The following is a 16,398-nucleotide window of genomic DNA, read 5'->3' as shown; positions in this document are numbered from 1 at the left end:
CCTTATGAAAATAAAGTTACGAATTACAAGAGTGGTTATAGTGAGCTGTTTACATCAATCTCAACAAACAAACTAGCCTAGAGCGCCATCTAATGTTACAAACTAGCTTAGAGCGCCATCTGCTTTTAAAAACTAGCCTAAAGCGCCACCTACTGTTAAAAACTAGCCTAAAGTGCCACCTGCTGTTAAAAACTAGCCTGGAGCGCCATCTGCAGTTAAAAACTAACCTAGAGCACCATCTGCTGTTAAAAACTAGCCTAGAGCACCATGTGCTGTTAAAAACTAGCCTAGAGCGCCATCTGCTGTTAAAAACTAACCTAGAGCGCCATCTGCTGTTAAAAACTAACCTAGAGCGCCATCTGCTGTTAAAAACTAGCCTTGAGCGCCATATGCTGTTATACATTAGCCTAGAGCATCATCTGCTGTTAAAAACTAGCCTAGAGCGCCATCTGCAGTTAAAAACTAGCCTAGAGCGCCATCTGCTTTTAAAAACTAACCTGGAGCGCCATCTGCTGTTAAAAACTAGCCTAAAGTGCCACCTGCTGTTAAAAACTAGCCTGGAGCGCCATCTGCAGTTAAAAACTAACCTAGAGCACCATCTGCTGTTAAAAACTAGCCTAGAGCACCATCTGCTGTTAAAAACTAGCCTAGAGCGCCATCTGCTGTTAAAAACTAACCTAGAGCGCCATCTGCTGTTAAAAACTAACCTAGAGCGCCATCTGCTGTTAAAAACTAACCTAGAGCGCCATATGCTGTTATACATTAGCCTAGAGCATCATCTGCTGTTAAAAACTAACCTAGAGCACCATCTGCTGTTAAAAACTAGCCTAGAGCGCCATCTGCTGTTAAAAACTAGCCTAGAGCGCCATCTGCTGTTAAAAACTAACCTAGAGCGCCATCTGCTGTTAAAAACTAGCCTAGAGCGCCATATGCTGTTATACATTAGCCTAGAGCATCATCTGCTGTTAAAAACTAGCCTAGAGCGCCATCTGCAGTTAAAAACTAGCCTAGAGCGCCATCTGCTTTTAAAAACTAACCTGGAGCGCCATCTGCTGTTAAAAACTAGCCTAAAGCGCCACCTGCAATTAAAAACTAGCATAGAGCGCCATCTGCTATTAAAAACTAGCATAGAGCGCCATCTGCAGTTGAAAACGAAGCTCAGAATCGATTGAAGAGCAAATAGTGATGCATTTTGAACATCAAAACATTTTTTCACCACAGCTTTACCGAAAAGCAACCAAAAAACTTTGTCAAAACATTCCATGTGACTGCAGTGGTCGAACTGTAATCATATGAAGCTCCAAGTACACTTTTGAGCTTCAAAACAAATGTAAAAAGTTCTATTAGAGCTTGGTATTATTACAGGTGAACTACCGAAGACTCAAGGAGTTTTCTGACAAGTGTGTCAGGACCCTTGCTGTCTAAAGAGGACGAGAGAGCTCTCTGATTTCTTCTAAAATATCTTAATCTACGTAAATTAAGACTGAAATCAACATGAGAGGGCGTAATTAATAGCAGACTTTTCATTTTTGAAGGAACTAACCATTAAATATTTAATTTAAAAAAGATAAAGGTGATATTCAGTCCACTCCCCAGCCTCGTATAATCGCCTACTACTTGATCTGATGTTAAAAACGAAACATGATTTTATGTTGATCGCCATTATCTATGGTTTTAAAAGCTTTTAACCCTGATCCGCGGTACTGTGGCCGTCAGTGGAGATCAGACCTGCATGCTTTCACACGTTTACTTGAAGTTTTAGTTTGTTTGTTTTTAAATGAAGGTGATTTTTTTTCATTTTGTGTTTATTTAAAAACGTTGCAAGAGTATTAACCTCACCGCTAGTCATGGCTTCGGCTCATGACTTCACTGTTGATGTTGCTAGCCGAGCGTTTTAGTTTTTACACTGTTTGGGTTCGTTTTAGACTGATGTGTTCCTGTTATTAAGACTCATTTTGAAGTGATATTTACAGTAAGTACACAAACAGCTTTAGTATGCATGTATAGATGCACTTTTTGGATTGTCAATAATTATGGATGAATTTTGATCGCGTTCATATTCCTGAACTTCATTTGGAAACGATGAAGTTTGTCCCTAAACGTACAGTAAGGTGTGCTTTTGTACATCTTATTACACCGTGTAATTTAAACACTGTATATATATATATATATCAGTAAACCCTAGTTGTCAGTTTAAAATAGTAATATTAATAGTGTTTTAGCAGGAAATTCATCTTGAAAGGTCAGTGATGTTTATATATTTGGTTCTAAAGATAAATGTCGTTTGAATTGCTTTAATGACTGCACATAATTTAATGACGAACAGTGCAACTACACCACAGACTTTGCTTGGTACTCAAAGGTTGCACTAGTCAGGCTAATCAGCATTCATTCACAAATGTGAAGAGAAAAGTCGTTTGTACACACTGTTGTTCACTCAGTATTTCCCTACACGATGGTTTCATATAGCAAGCATTAAAACCATAAACCATACCAAAAATGTGTTGTCGTTTATCGCACTTGCTGAAGAAATGGTTCACATTCCTGCACAAGACATATCTTTACAACAAACCAAATATTCATTCATTCATTCATTCATTTTCCTTCAGCTTAGTCGCTTATTTATCAGACGTCGCCACAGTGGAATGAACAGCTAGCTATTCCAGCATATGTTTTACTCAGCGGATTCCCTTCCAAACACAACCCAGTACTGGGAAACAGCCATGCGCTCTCGCATTAACACACACACACCCACACACTACAGCCAATTTAGTTTATCCAATTCTCCTATACCGCATGTGTTTGGACTGTGGGGGGAACCGGAGCACCCGGAGGAAACCCACGCCAACAACAGCCGTTCTTGTCTTGGGACAAATACTTTTTTGATCCACTTCAAATGTTAGCTAATATATATATATATATATATATATATATATATATATATATATATATATATATATATATATACACACACACACTCTCATTTTGGTGTCAATATCATTGCGCCTACTGGAGCCAACCCATTCATTTTCAACCGACTACATTATCGATGCTGTAAAATGTCCTTATGAAACTGAAAATAGTCACATCATTCTATCTCTGGAAGATTTCAGTGGCTCAACAACACTTCTGTGCATATAACCCATTCATAACAACACAATCTACATCAGCTCCGCGTGACAAATAGTTTAAAACGTAGCATTTCCTGTCTAAAAGAAATCCTTCAGCCATGGTGTCGTCCTTCCTCCAGTGTGAAAAACTAAGTCCAATATTGATTCAGGATTTGTTTTTACTGCTCATCTTTTCGTGGTGCGCATGCACACGCAAACAGTGGATCTGTGTAAACGGGGTGCGCAGATGTACAAATCTACATTTGTTGACACAGTTTGGACAACTTATCAGAATTATGGGAATTGTCAGCTCGGCAAATTTTAATTGGTCTTAAACCTCACCCAGAATATAAAAGTCCATATAAATACATTTAGATCATTTACTTTAATCAGTACTAGTGGAATGTGAAGAGACTTTCAAGCAGAACAACAACATCTGAAGACAATCACCTACTGCACCTTTAATTAGAAAAACAATCCAAACTTTTTATTTTTTTATTTTTGTGCGAGATGCTAATGGTCTAATCCGATTCAATGATCTATGCTAAGCTAAGCTAAAATGACTCCCGCCGAATGCGTAGATCGGCTGAATGGATTCAAAATTAGTCAAACGTAACTCTCTATCTGTAGGAGAGTTATAAATGAGCCTATTTCCAAATATAAATTGGAGTTTTCCTTTAAAGGGGGCCTATAATGCCCCTTTTTACGAGATAAAAATATGTCTCTGATATCCCTCGAGTGTGTTTTAAGTTTCATCTCACAAAATAACCCACAAATAATGTTTTATAACTCTTTAAAACTGACCCTTTGAAAAATCGTGCTGTTTTGGTGACTGTCGCTTTAAATTCAAATGAGATTTAAGAGGGCGGAGCTACAAATGCCTATGAGTCAGCATAGTGGCAGATTGAAAAACAAGATTGACATCCTATGCTAATGAGGAAGAGATGGTCACTAGTGGGCGGGGCTTTCCCCCTTTGATGACACGTACAAAGGGAGAATGTCAATCAAAGGGTTTCTATCAAGTGTGATTATAATAAAATAAGATTAATACATTTTAACATTAGAAGCTGGTTATATTCACACACTGGTGTCTGTGTTTAAACCTCTTATAAATGTGATTTTTGCATAATAGGTCCCCTTTAAGGGCTTCACATAATTTCACTTGTATAATAACGAACACTCATTGGCTGTGATATTATTAAAGCATTTATTTTCTAACTCCCACAGTCCGTTCAAGGCCTGATTTCTGCCCACGAGGACGCAGATCATCAGTCCGCAGCCGCTCTCAGGCTTTTACAGCTGTGGACATCATTAACGTCCCGCTGGGCAGAAAAATACACTTAAATACAGTACAGTGAGAGAAAACCACTGCCTCAAACATCAGCTTCTCTCTGCACTCAAAACGCCAATCACATCTAATCACAATATGCCCCGTGTTGACAGTAGATTGAGCTATTTTTAAGATCCGGCTCGGTTTCTCACGCTCTGTAAATCCGGCAGGTCTCAGATGTTGATGTCTCTACAGGTCGGTGTGTTGGGAATCTGAAGGCTCCGTTGTCTCAGGGGCCGACGTGCTGGACTGCCGGCCCTCAAAGGGACTGTCTTTTGCTGGAGAGAAGCGAAACTCCTCGGGCACTTGGTCTTCGGCATGCTCTTTTTTATAAAAGCCCAGCTCGGCCAATAGTTTGTTAATCTCAGCGCGAGTCATTTCAGATAATGGGATCCTCTGGAAGAGAAACACAGCAGCATTTATTAGGGGGGGAAAGAGAAGTGTCATTTAAAAAATAATAATCACATTTAGCAACAGCAATCGAACTAATTTAGAGATTGTTTTTGAACCATAGCCGGCTCTCCCTATAAGCGAACTGAGCAGCTGCTTAGGGCCCCGCCACCACAAGGGGGCCCCCACAACCCACTAGTGGTGCGAGCCGTTTCCTTGCTGAAATTGTTTTATTAGCATTTTACAAATGACCTTCATTCTTTAGTACTTAAATATTTATACATTTACACTAAAAAGAAAACTTTAAAAATCACAATTTGATTAAAGTTGAAATCCATCTCCAACTCATTTCTCATATGTCCCGTGTTCTCGCAGTTCGAGTTTGTTCTTCCAAGGTATAACCTGTAAGACCAACCGGTCACCACACCAAAACGCGAATCCGAGCACAGACACAGCCTTTGTTTCACTGCCATGGCCCCATTTATATACCTGATTTATATTTGAAATTGGACCACGAAAATGAAACTAATATTCTTCAGGTGTCGAAAAACTGAGGAGGAAAACGACGACCAGAAGAGACGAGCACAAAATCATTTTTAGCATCGCTTTTAAGTGCTAATGATGGTGTTAAAGACAATCTAATAGCACATTTATAGAAAATAGCCAATTACAAATGAATAAGCGTTGTCTACTTTTATGAAATGTTTCTTTTTTCCTGGTTTTACAGACCTGTTTTTTTTTTAAGTCTAAAATGGATGGGGCAACCATCACTGCATCCAAAATGGTAAAAAGCCTTGGAGTAACGATTGATGACTAACTAAACTTCTCTGGCCACATTTCTAGAACGGCTCGATCTTGCAGATTCGCACTCTGTAACATCAGAAAGGTCCGACCCTTCCTATCTGAACATACAGCTCAACTCATTGTTCAAGCTCTTGTTCTCTCCAAACTGGACTATTGCAACTCTCTGCTAGCCGGGCTTCCAGCTAACTCTATCAAACCTCTTCAGCTGCTTCAGAACGCAGCAGCACGAGTGGTCTTTGATGAACCCAAAAGAGCACATGTCACTCCGCTACTCACCCGTTTGCACTGGCTGCCAGTTGCTGCCCGCATCAAATTCAAAGCTCTGATGTTTGCTTACAAAGCGACCTCTAGCTGTGCTCCTTCGTATCTGCTCTCACTTCTGCAGATATATGTGCCCTCCAGAAACTTGTGTTCTGTTAATGAACGTCGCCTCGTGGTTCCATCCCTAAGAGGGAAGAAATCACTTTCCCGAACTCTCGCATTCAATCTGCCCAGTTGGTGGAATGAACTCCCTAACTGCATCAGAACAGCAGAGTCACTTGCTGTCTTCAAGAAACGACTAAAAACTCAACTATTTACTCTCCACTTTCCTTCCTAATCTGCAACTGCCTCTCTGGCTTTACCACTAACTGTACTCTCTCTCTCTCTCTCTCTCTCTCTCTCTCAAAAAAAAAAACTTTACTAATGCTTCTTAGACTTTACACACCTGAAACTTGTCTATAGCACTTGTTCACTGCTGCTCTTATAGTTGTGTAAATTGCTTCCTTGTCCTCATTTGTAAGTCGTTCTGGATAAAAGCGTCTGCTAAATGTAAATGTAATGTAATGTAAAACATATTTTACTGAAATGCAATACTGAAGCGTCTTTCACTGACATATTTTGCACACTGGTAATATTGTTTATATGTTCTAACTGAATTAATCATCATTTAATATAAGCTCCAGACCCTGCATCTCGAATAAGGAACAGGGAAGGAGACTGAAGGGAATAATATAGTTTGTATTTGGGTTGAACATTAACCCAGTATTTGTTGCTTCCCTTTTTCTTATCTTTTTTTATATTCATATTTTTCATATTTATATTATTTGCCTATTTATTTTATTATTTATGGATCAGTCTTTGCATTCATGTTTGAATAACTCTTTTTTTTTTTATGAGTTTTCAATGAGTGAGAATGTATATTTTATTAATATCTAGAAATTATAATAGAAAGTAATGCACTTTCACTTTTGGCTAATTATTGTACATTGGCGTTTCATTGCAGGAATGCAGGGTTTTTGCTTTTGGAATTTATTAAAAAATAAACTCAACCTAGAATCTTCAATCTGTTTGCCAAATGAAATGAATATGTTTTAAACACGCGACGCAAAGTAGGAGTCAATTCCTCCTTTTGAAAGCTGCCATCAGTGCTCTTTTAAAATGTCTAAATCATTCGGACAGATATGAAGTAGAAGAAATCAGGCTTTACTTTTCTGTTTCATTGATTGTATCTAATAAGCAATATAATCATCGTGGGCTGCTTTGCAATGGCAATACTCCACTATTTAGAGCAAAGTATAGGGCCCCAAAATTATTCAGCTTAGAGCCCCCAAATGTACAGGACCGGCCCTGTTTTGAACTATACTATAGTAACGTGTATTATACTGTATATATTATAGTATTTACAAGTGTTTGTTAATTAATGCCACAGCATACTGTGGTGTAGTGAACTGATAAACTCTAATAAATACTTTAGTAGGCTATACTTTAGTTTCTACTACAGTAAACTGCTGTTGTGTAGTATAACATCATCTATAGTTGCGAACCAGTTTTGGGTCATTTAGTTATTACTATAGTGTCTATATCCCCATATAAACAACAATATTGTCACAACAGATCAATTCAAGTCCTGTAGTATGTATGGTTTAAAACGCTAAGGATTTACCACAGTATTTTCTCATGTGGGATATAAATTTTGCGCCCTCTAGTGGTTAGAAATAACATCGGTTTTGGATGCGTCTCGGCTCTGCAGGGACACGGCGCTGTACACAGGATATTTTAAGGTTATTTATGTTTCTACAACCTGTAATTTCCCTGAGGTTTTCCCTTTTATATGTTTTATGGTCGCTTTCTTTGTTGTTTGTGACAAGACGCTAGGGGGGAATAACGAACGGTAGTTTGTCAGTTTCCCGCGAAATCCGTCCCAACACAATTCAAATCTAAATCTTTGCTGTGGTAACGTTTGTTTTATCAAAGTTTATTTAAGCACAGACATGGTTACGATTGGAATATCCACTCTGGTGTTACTTGGTTTCTGCAGGGTTTATATTTATTTAATTTCAGACCTTTTGGAGACTAAAAGAAAACTTGAGGGTTAAACTGAATGAAAAACGCGTTACAAAAATACAGTTCTGTTAGACTGCTGCGTTTTAATTAAAAACAATAAAGCACCAGACGTCTCGCGCTAACATGATTTTATTAGGCACTTTACATTTATTAAGCAAGTGTTTGAAATCTGGACACATTATCTTTCATTCATTCGTTTCCTTTTCGGCTTAAGCCCCTTATTATTCTGGGGTCGCCACAGTGCAATGAACCGCCAGCATATGTTTTACGCAGCGGATGCCCTTCCAGCCACAACCCAACACTGGGAAACACCCATACACTCTTGCATTTTCACACACACTCATACACTACAGCCAATTTAGTTTATTCAACTACCCTTTAGCGCATGTCTTTGCACTGTGGGGGAAACTGGAGCTCCCGGAGGAAACCCACGCCAACATGGTGAGACATTATCTCAATAATAATAATAATTAGTAGTAAGGACTTTAAGGAACTTTATGCTAAATAAACTATTTCTATCAAACATTCATACATTTTCCTTTGGCTTAGTCCCTTTATTCATCAAGGTTCGCCACAGCGGAATGAACCGCCAACTTATCCAGCATATGTTTTACACAGCGGATGCCCTTCCAGCTGCAACCCAGTACTGGGAAACATCCATACACTCTCACCTTCATACAGGTACACTATGGAGAATTAAGTTTTACTATCAAACATTAACTTTGAAATTTAAAGCATGTTTTTTTTCTGTTATACTTTCCTCTGCTAACACCACAAGTGAACAAAATACTATAGTAATTTATAGTGAAGTGTTTTGAACCACAATATAGGTTATTTATTTGTATTATTATTATTATATAGTAAAGTTAATTATAACTATATATTATAGTATTTACAACAGTTTACTAATGAAGGCTTCAGTACTGTAGTAACTATAGTGAACCGACAAAGGGTAATAAATAGAGTAGTATACGTATTTTTTACCACAGTAAACTAGTGACTTGTACAATATAGCTGTAGAAAACGTATACAGTATTGGGTAATTACAGTTGAAGTCAGAATTATTATTCCCCCTTTCAATTATTTTCTCTTTTCTTAAATATTTCCCAAATGATGTTTAACAGAGCAAGGAAATTTTCACAGTATGTCTGATAATATTTTTTCTTCTGGAGAAAGTCTTATTTATTTTATTTCGGCAAGAATAAAAGCAGTTTTTAATTTAAGCACCATTTTTTTATAATTATATTTTTTAGGGGTTTTTCCACCTTCATTTGGAAAGGACAGTAGAGGTTGCAGACAGGAAAGTACTGGGAGCAGAGAGAGGGGAAGGGTCTGCAAAGGCCCTCGAGCCGGGAATCGAACTCACGTCACCGTGAGCACCATGGTGCTAAATGTCAGCGCACTTTTAAGCACCATTATAAGGACAAAATTATTAAAGCTATTATTTAAGCCATATATTTTTCGATAGTCTACAGAACAAACCATCGTTACACAATAACTTGCCTAATTACCCTAACCTGCCTAGTTAACCTAATTAACCTAGTTAAGCCTTTAAATGTCACTGTAAGCTGTATAGAAGTGTCTTGAAAAATATCTAGTCAAATATTATTTACTGTCATGGCAAAGATCAAATAAATCAGCTATTAGAAATGAGTTATTAAAACTATTATGATTAGAAATGTGTTGTAGAAATCTGCTCTCCGTTAAACAGAAATTGGGGAAAAAATTCAATAGGGGGGCTAATAATTCAGGGGGGCTAATAATGCTGACTTCAACTGTGTATGACTATAGTTGTGTTACCAACTATAGAATTACCCTATCAGATTAAAGTACTTTACTATGGTCTGGTTCAAAAACACTAGTATTTACACTATTAAACACTACAGTATTTTTTCATTTGATCACCACTCATACTAAAGGGTTCAAATGGATCAACCCCAAGCAAATCCGTAGAAATATCAAGCAGGTGTCGACTCTGGGAAAAGATTTCTGTCACTGCTATGAGGATCACACTCAAACTCTAGTGGATAAAACCGGTCTTTGTGCTGTTTATTCTGGAGTAGAAAGGAAAGCGAAGGATCTGCATGGACACTTCTGACTTACATCTAGTTCTTCATAATAGTGGTTGAGGAGGACGAGTTCAGGATCGGCCCCAGGAATGTGCTTCATCACCAGGTTATGGCTGAACGGATGGACATTAAGGATTGTATTTAGACTAGATCTATGACATGAGTGAACTGTCTAACCGCAGCAGATGTAAATAGAGCACACATGTAAACTTATATTTTTGCATTTCAGCCGAACAATGCAATGACTGTGAGGGATGTGGATATCAGATGACAACACGAACAACTCAAAGTTCCTCTGTTTCTCATCGAATTACTGAAACCTAATCATCTGTGGCCTGAAAATGCAATAAAGACAAAAACAAATAGTCTGGAGGGAGCTGAAAAGTGAGAAGGGAGTGAATCTAGAAAGGTTGTTAGATTTAAAGATGGAATTCATTGTCCTCCAGCAAAATTCTGAAGCTTTTTCTTTAATTTAACATTTTTCATTGCATTTCCTATTATAATTTGGTCCCACTTTATATTAAATGGCCTTAATTATGGCCTGTTTCCACTGAGTGGTACGGTACGGTTCGGTTTGGTATGCTTTTATCGCCATTTCCACTGTCAAAAAGCGTACCGAACCGAACCGTACCGTACCACTTTTTCGGCACCCTTTCGAAAGGGTACTAAACACGAGAAAGGGTACCAAAAGGCGGAGCCACACGCGCAGCTGAACGCTATTGGTTTACAGAGATACGTCATTCGCTTACGCAACAAGCCAGAATGAAAACAAAAAACCGCTATATTTAAAATACACAGCGAGAGATTACAGCGGAATTATAAATACATATAACAACGAGCCATGGTCGATCTGGGCTCAAACAAACCTTGTCGTCGTCTGGATGAACAGCCACAAAGCCAAGAAGAAGAGCAGATTTACCCTGTGCCCCGTAGTTTTTTATGAGCCAGTCTGAGGCGCGAGTGGTTTCGCTTTCTTGCTAGCGCTCATGGCATCTAACATTATATCTGAAAAAACAAACTTCTTGAGCTGATGATAATAACCTGCGCTTGATTATTGACGTGCTTTTGAAACCCGATCCTGTCAGACACTGACAAACGCGAGAGTGAAGAGCGGTAAAAACAAGTGAGAAGCCGGAAAAAAGGAGCACATTATTTATCAGCAAACATGAACAAAATGCCATGATTAACTCACTTATTATCTTTACCTTTTGGACTAATATGAATTCAGAATGATGGAATTACTCTCTAACAGAGGCTACATGTGCTGCTGAAGATTACAGACACAGATGAGAGGTTTTCACTGACTGTGGGCTATATTTTGTGTTGTTTTGAACCTAAATACGGACGAAATGTCTGCTGTGTGTAGTTCTTCTGTAGTTGGTAACATATCGGAGACTGTAAGGGGCTGTATGTGTTTATATATGTTCATTTATTTAGTTATTTAATATAATTACAGACGTTACAGTAGGCTGTTTCGCACTGTCTTTGATCTGCAGTTATAATCAACTCATGTTCATTGAAAAGTTAGTAATAAACATTTCTACACAAGTATTTATGTGTGTAAAGCATCTGTTTTGTGTGAAGAGCTTCTCATATGATATGTAAGTGACCCGTACAGCTTTACTGTAGACATTTCCTCGAGTGAGAATGACGTCGACTGAAACTTTCTGCCATACACACCGAAATTAATAATTCATTACTTATTGTGTAAATGCATGTATTTACTGTGTACTTATGCTTGATTAAATACCTCTATGTAATTACATCTGTAAATAAATTTGTGAATACACTGTTGACCATCCCTTCCACCTTAACCCACCCTTAAACCTGCCCATACCACCAAACCTGTCCATATCCCGACCCCTATTCAAACTCAAGAGCTCCACAAGTGTTCTCAAATACATTATGAACACAGTAAGTACATGGTATTTAGTTTTTGATGCAAGTACATAGTAGTTAAGGACACCTAATGTAAAGTGGGACCTATATTTTTCTTCTGGAGAAAGTCTTACTGACTTGAGTTTGGCTGGAATAAAAATGAAAAACTGCTGAGGTCAATATGATAAGCCCACTTTTCTGATTGGCTACAGAACAACCCACTGTTATCCAATGACTTGCCTAGTTAACTTAATTAACGTAGTTAAGTCTTTAAACTGCACTTTAAGCTGAATATGAGTCTCTTGCAAAATAAGTAAGACAATATTATGCACCGGGTGTCACGGTGGCGCAGTGCTGTCGCCTCACAGCAAGAAAGTCGCTGTTTCGAGCCTCGGCTGGGTCAGTTGGCATTTCTGTGTGGAGTCTGCATGTTCTCCCTGTGTTCACGTGGGTTTCCTCCACAACTCCAAAGACATTCGCTATAGGTGAGTTGGATAAACTAAATTGTCCGTAGTGTATGTGTGTGAATGAGTGTGTATGGATGTTTAGGTTTGAACTAGCAACTCTCCATTTGAACGCAATTGTTTGTATGGATGTGTTTTTAATCCCTGAGTAACATAAACATTAAGGAAATGTGTGTAAATAAATCACTGGCGAACTTTAAGAGATTAGCAGTGGCTCCCATTATACTATTTCAGGTTTTTTGTCATTATTAGCTGCGTAAAACGTGCTGGATAAGTTGGCAGTTCATTCCGCTGTGGAGACCCCAGATTAATAAAGGGACTAAGCCGAAAAGAAAATTAATGAATGTATGAATATTATGCACCATGGCAATGACAAATGTTTTTGTTATTAAAACTATCATGAGTCAAAAAAAATCTCTTATTTATTTTGGGAAATTTCCATTTAAGTGAATCCTTTTTACTTATTAAAAAGGATAAATATATCAGGCAAAAAGATACAACTTTTTTTTACTATATTAGTAAAAAAGATAAATAAGATAAATATATCAAATAAATTACATAATAATGTAGTTAAAATGTGTCAAATATTAATCATATAGTAATTTATATCATAAAATAAATAAATATATCAAATAAACTACTTTAATAATGTAAATAATGTAGTTAAAATGTGTCAAATATTAATCATATAGTAATTTATATCATAAAATAAATAAATATATCAAATAAACTACTTTAATAATGTAGTTAAAATGTATTAATTATTAATCATTCATAATTTATATCATAAAATAAATAAATATATCAAATAAATTACTTTAATAATGTAAATAATGTAGTTAAAATGTATCAAATATTAATCATATAGTAATTTATTATTAATTAATTTAAATGAAGCTTCATTCATTTTCAGTTGACTTAGTCCCATTATTCATCAGGGGTCTCCACAGCGGAATGAACCGCCAACTTATCCAGCATATGTTTTACACAGCAGAGGCCCTTCCAGCTGCAACCCAGAACAGGGAAACACACTCATTCACACACACTCATACACTATGGCCAATTTTAGTTCATTCAATTGCTCTATAGCGCATGTGTTTGGACTGTGGGGGAAACCAGAGCACCTGGAGGAAACCCACGCCAACACGGGGAGAACATGCAAACTCCACACAGAAATGCCAACTGGCCCAGCTGGGACTCAAACCAGCTACCTTCTTGCTGTGAGGCGACAGTGTTAACCACTGAGCCGCCCTAAATAAAGCTTTTAAATGGCTATTAAAACACTGGCTTAATTCAGGTTTTTAAATGTATGTAAACTCCCAGTCAAGTCATCCCTGAAGTAAATATATATATATATATTATGTTTAATTATTCAGTCATTTTTAATTCAGTCTTGAGGATCAGATGACTTTAAAGGATACTAAAGAGGAATGTCCTGGGTCACAAAGGCCTTGACCTGAGGAAAAAATAAATACAGTTTTAGTATTATTTTTGAATCCTTACAGTTCGAAGACATTATAAAGTGAATGAGCTCACCTCCCTCATCCTGTTCAGCTGTCATCCACCACACGTCTGCAGACAAAAATGGAGAAGCCACACATGTAGAGATTATTTAAACACACGTCATCCAGACACTAAACATTGTAGAAACTGGTTGGACAACAGTTGCTTTTGGTTCTTCAATCTGATTGGCCATCTGACCTCCAAAAGTGCTGACATTTCATACAGAGACTGAATTTCTTGATGATTTTATAGCAGATTTGAGCATGATTTACACTGCCTTAGACTATACTTTTGTTCTGTGATATTTGGTGGCAAACTTATTATAGATAGTTCACCCAAACATGAAAATATAAACTAATTTCTTCTCACTCATGTGGTTTTAAACCTATTTGAGTTTCTTCTGTTGAACACAAAAGAAGATATTTTGAAGAATGCTGGTAAAGCTAGCACCCACTGACTTCCATAGTAGGAAAGAAAATACTATGAAAGTCAATGGGTACCAGTTCCCAGCATTCTTCAAAGTATCTTTTGTTTAACAGAGGAAAGAAAAAAGGTTTTGAACAAGTGAAGGTAAATTTTCATTTTTGGGTGAACTATCCCTTTAAATTGAATTGTTAAAAGGGATGTTTAATGCTGAGGAGAACATATTCAGTAAGAAAAAAAGCAATCATCTTGATATTATCTGTATGAAATCCTGTCAGACTCTATCAAAACAGAGGAATAATAACATTTGTACAACAGAAATCTGTTGAAAAACAAAAAATTAAACTTTTGATTCATAGGCAATGCCATTTCGTTAAGTTTAGTTGTTACTAGCTCCGCATTTACAGTGAAAGTCATGCTAAAATTCTTAAACATTTATATCATGTAAAGCATAAGTTTACATTCGTCCTTTATACACCAAATCGTATTAATGAAAATAAGTATAGCAAAAAATAATGAAAGAAAACTACGTTTTATTTGTAGGCGATATTATAGCAGGATTTTATACACCCAGACCTCACTAATTTCCCAACCCTGAATAAAACCAGCCTGACTTTTATTTTGACAGGTGAATTATATAAAGACTTATATTTTGACATTCAATTTGATCTAATGAGTGCGGCAGCAAAATACAGCAGATCTCATTCATGTCGGTCCAACGCTATATCACTCAATGTGCCAGAAACCTAATAAATAAACTAATAAACGACTAAATGATACTAACAATGAGCTAGCAATGACTAAAAACCTGTAATAGTGCCTAATGGGTGTCATTGCTAATCTCTTAATGTTCGCCAGTAATTTATTTACACACATTTCCTGAATGTTTAAGTTACTCTAGGGATTAAAAACACATCCATGCTAACAATTGCGTTCAAATGGAGATTTGCTAGTTCAAACCTAAAGTATATAATTAAAACAGAATCTTGAACGTGTACATTCATTTTTCTTCGGATTGTCCCTGATTTATCAGATTGGTAGCCTAAAGTTGGTTTTATTTTGGCACATTCGTTCATTTACGTAAACGGTTCCAATATTACCACGCTAATGTAAAAATTACAGTCTAATATACTGTGATCTGAATATACGGAGTCTGAAATGGTATTTAAGTATGACTTCAAAACAAAATTAGCACAATTTAGCGTTACCTGACTGTGAACAATGTACTTTGATAGTCATTGGCAGCTAATATAATTTTCCTATTCAGGATTTGCGAATATTACTTTTCAAAATGATGTTATGTTTAAGGAGAAAATCCGAAAGAGCGAATATAAAAACCAACTTTACCTCAATATTCATCAGAGGTCGCCATATCGGCTGGTTTGGTTACAATCTTGCTCTATATCTCTGGATGTTCTCCTCAAGACATCGTCTTTTTTTTCTGGAGCTGAATATATAACACTCACCTCCACTCGAGCCCTCGCCAGGCCGCTCAGTTTTTCTGTGTTCACTTCATAGGTCAGGATGACGGAGGGAAGCAGCGCGGTGAAGATCAGCGGCCACATGATGCTCCTCCGACGGACACCGTGCAGCGTCTGCCGGCTCGATGCTCCTCTGCACCACGGCTCTGCCACGTCACGCGCTCCGGCTCATATTGCACGCATTTTCTTTGTCTTTTCTTTTTTTTCTGGTGGTTTTTGATCGCTGTCTAGAGGCAGATTGAAAATTTTACCTCGGTATGTATAAAATTAGAGGCTGATTTTAGTTACAGAATGCAGATTTTGGGTTCATTTGTATGATTTGCTCCTGTTTAAGCGCTAGTTTTCTAAATTTAACACTTTTGTAAAGTGTGGAGAAACAAAAGACATATTTTTTCTAAAAGAAGTCTGCTTTGTAAGCATTTTTAAAACATAATATAGCCTAGCAAAACCTTAATATATTCCTATTATATTTAGCCTATAATGAAACGTAAATGTATTTATTTGATGCAAATATGCATTAGAAAAACATTATGATTATAATCATAACATGCTGATTCAGAGCATAGCTGTGACTGTAGCCTATATTAACTGTTATCTCTGCTAACTGCTATATTAATAATG

General features: G+C 37.1%; 2 protein-coding genes across 2 annotated transcripts in view; both read right to left on the bottom strand.

Annotated features, from left to right (window-relative positions):
* sftpbb (surfactant protein Bb) overlaps positions 1–16,398 on the bottom strand; it is a 298,486-nt gene that overhangs the window by 127,496 nt on the left and 154,592 nt on the right. The window lies entirely within an intron of this gene.
* On the bottom strand, positions 4,299–15,921 carry selenom (selenoprotein M). Its single transcript, XM_056458832.1, has 5 exons — positions 15,763–15,921; positions 13,907–13,942; positions 13,792–13,826; positions 10,063–10,141; positions 4,299–4,836 (listed from the first exon to the last, which is right to left on the bottom strand). Exons 1-5 carry the CDS (start codon positions 15,859–15,861, stop codon positions 4,630–4,632), a joined length of 456 nt encoding a protein of 151 aa, XP_056314807.1. The 5' UTR covers positions 15,862–15,921; the 3' UTR covers positions 4,299–4,629.

The sequence above is a fragment of the Danio aesculapii genome, chromosome 5, assembly GCF_903798145.1.
Source record: "Danio aesculapii chromosome 5, fDanAes4.1, whole genome shotgun sequence".
In the NCBI taxonomy this organism is placed as follows: Eukaryota; Metazoa; Chordata; class Actinopteri; order Cypriniformes; family Danionidae; genus Danio; species Danio aesculapii.
This window is presented reverse-complemented; position numbering and strand designations above follow the sequence as displayed.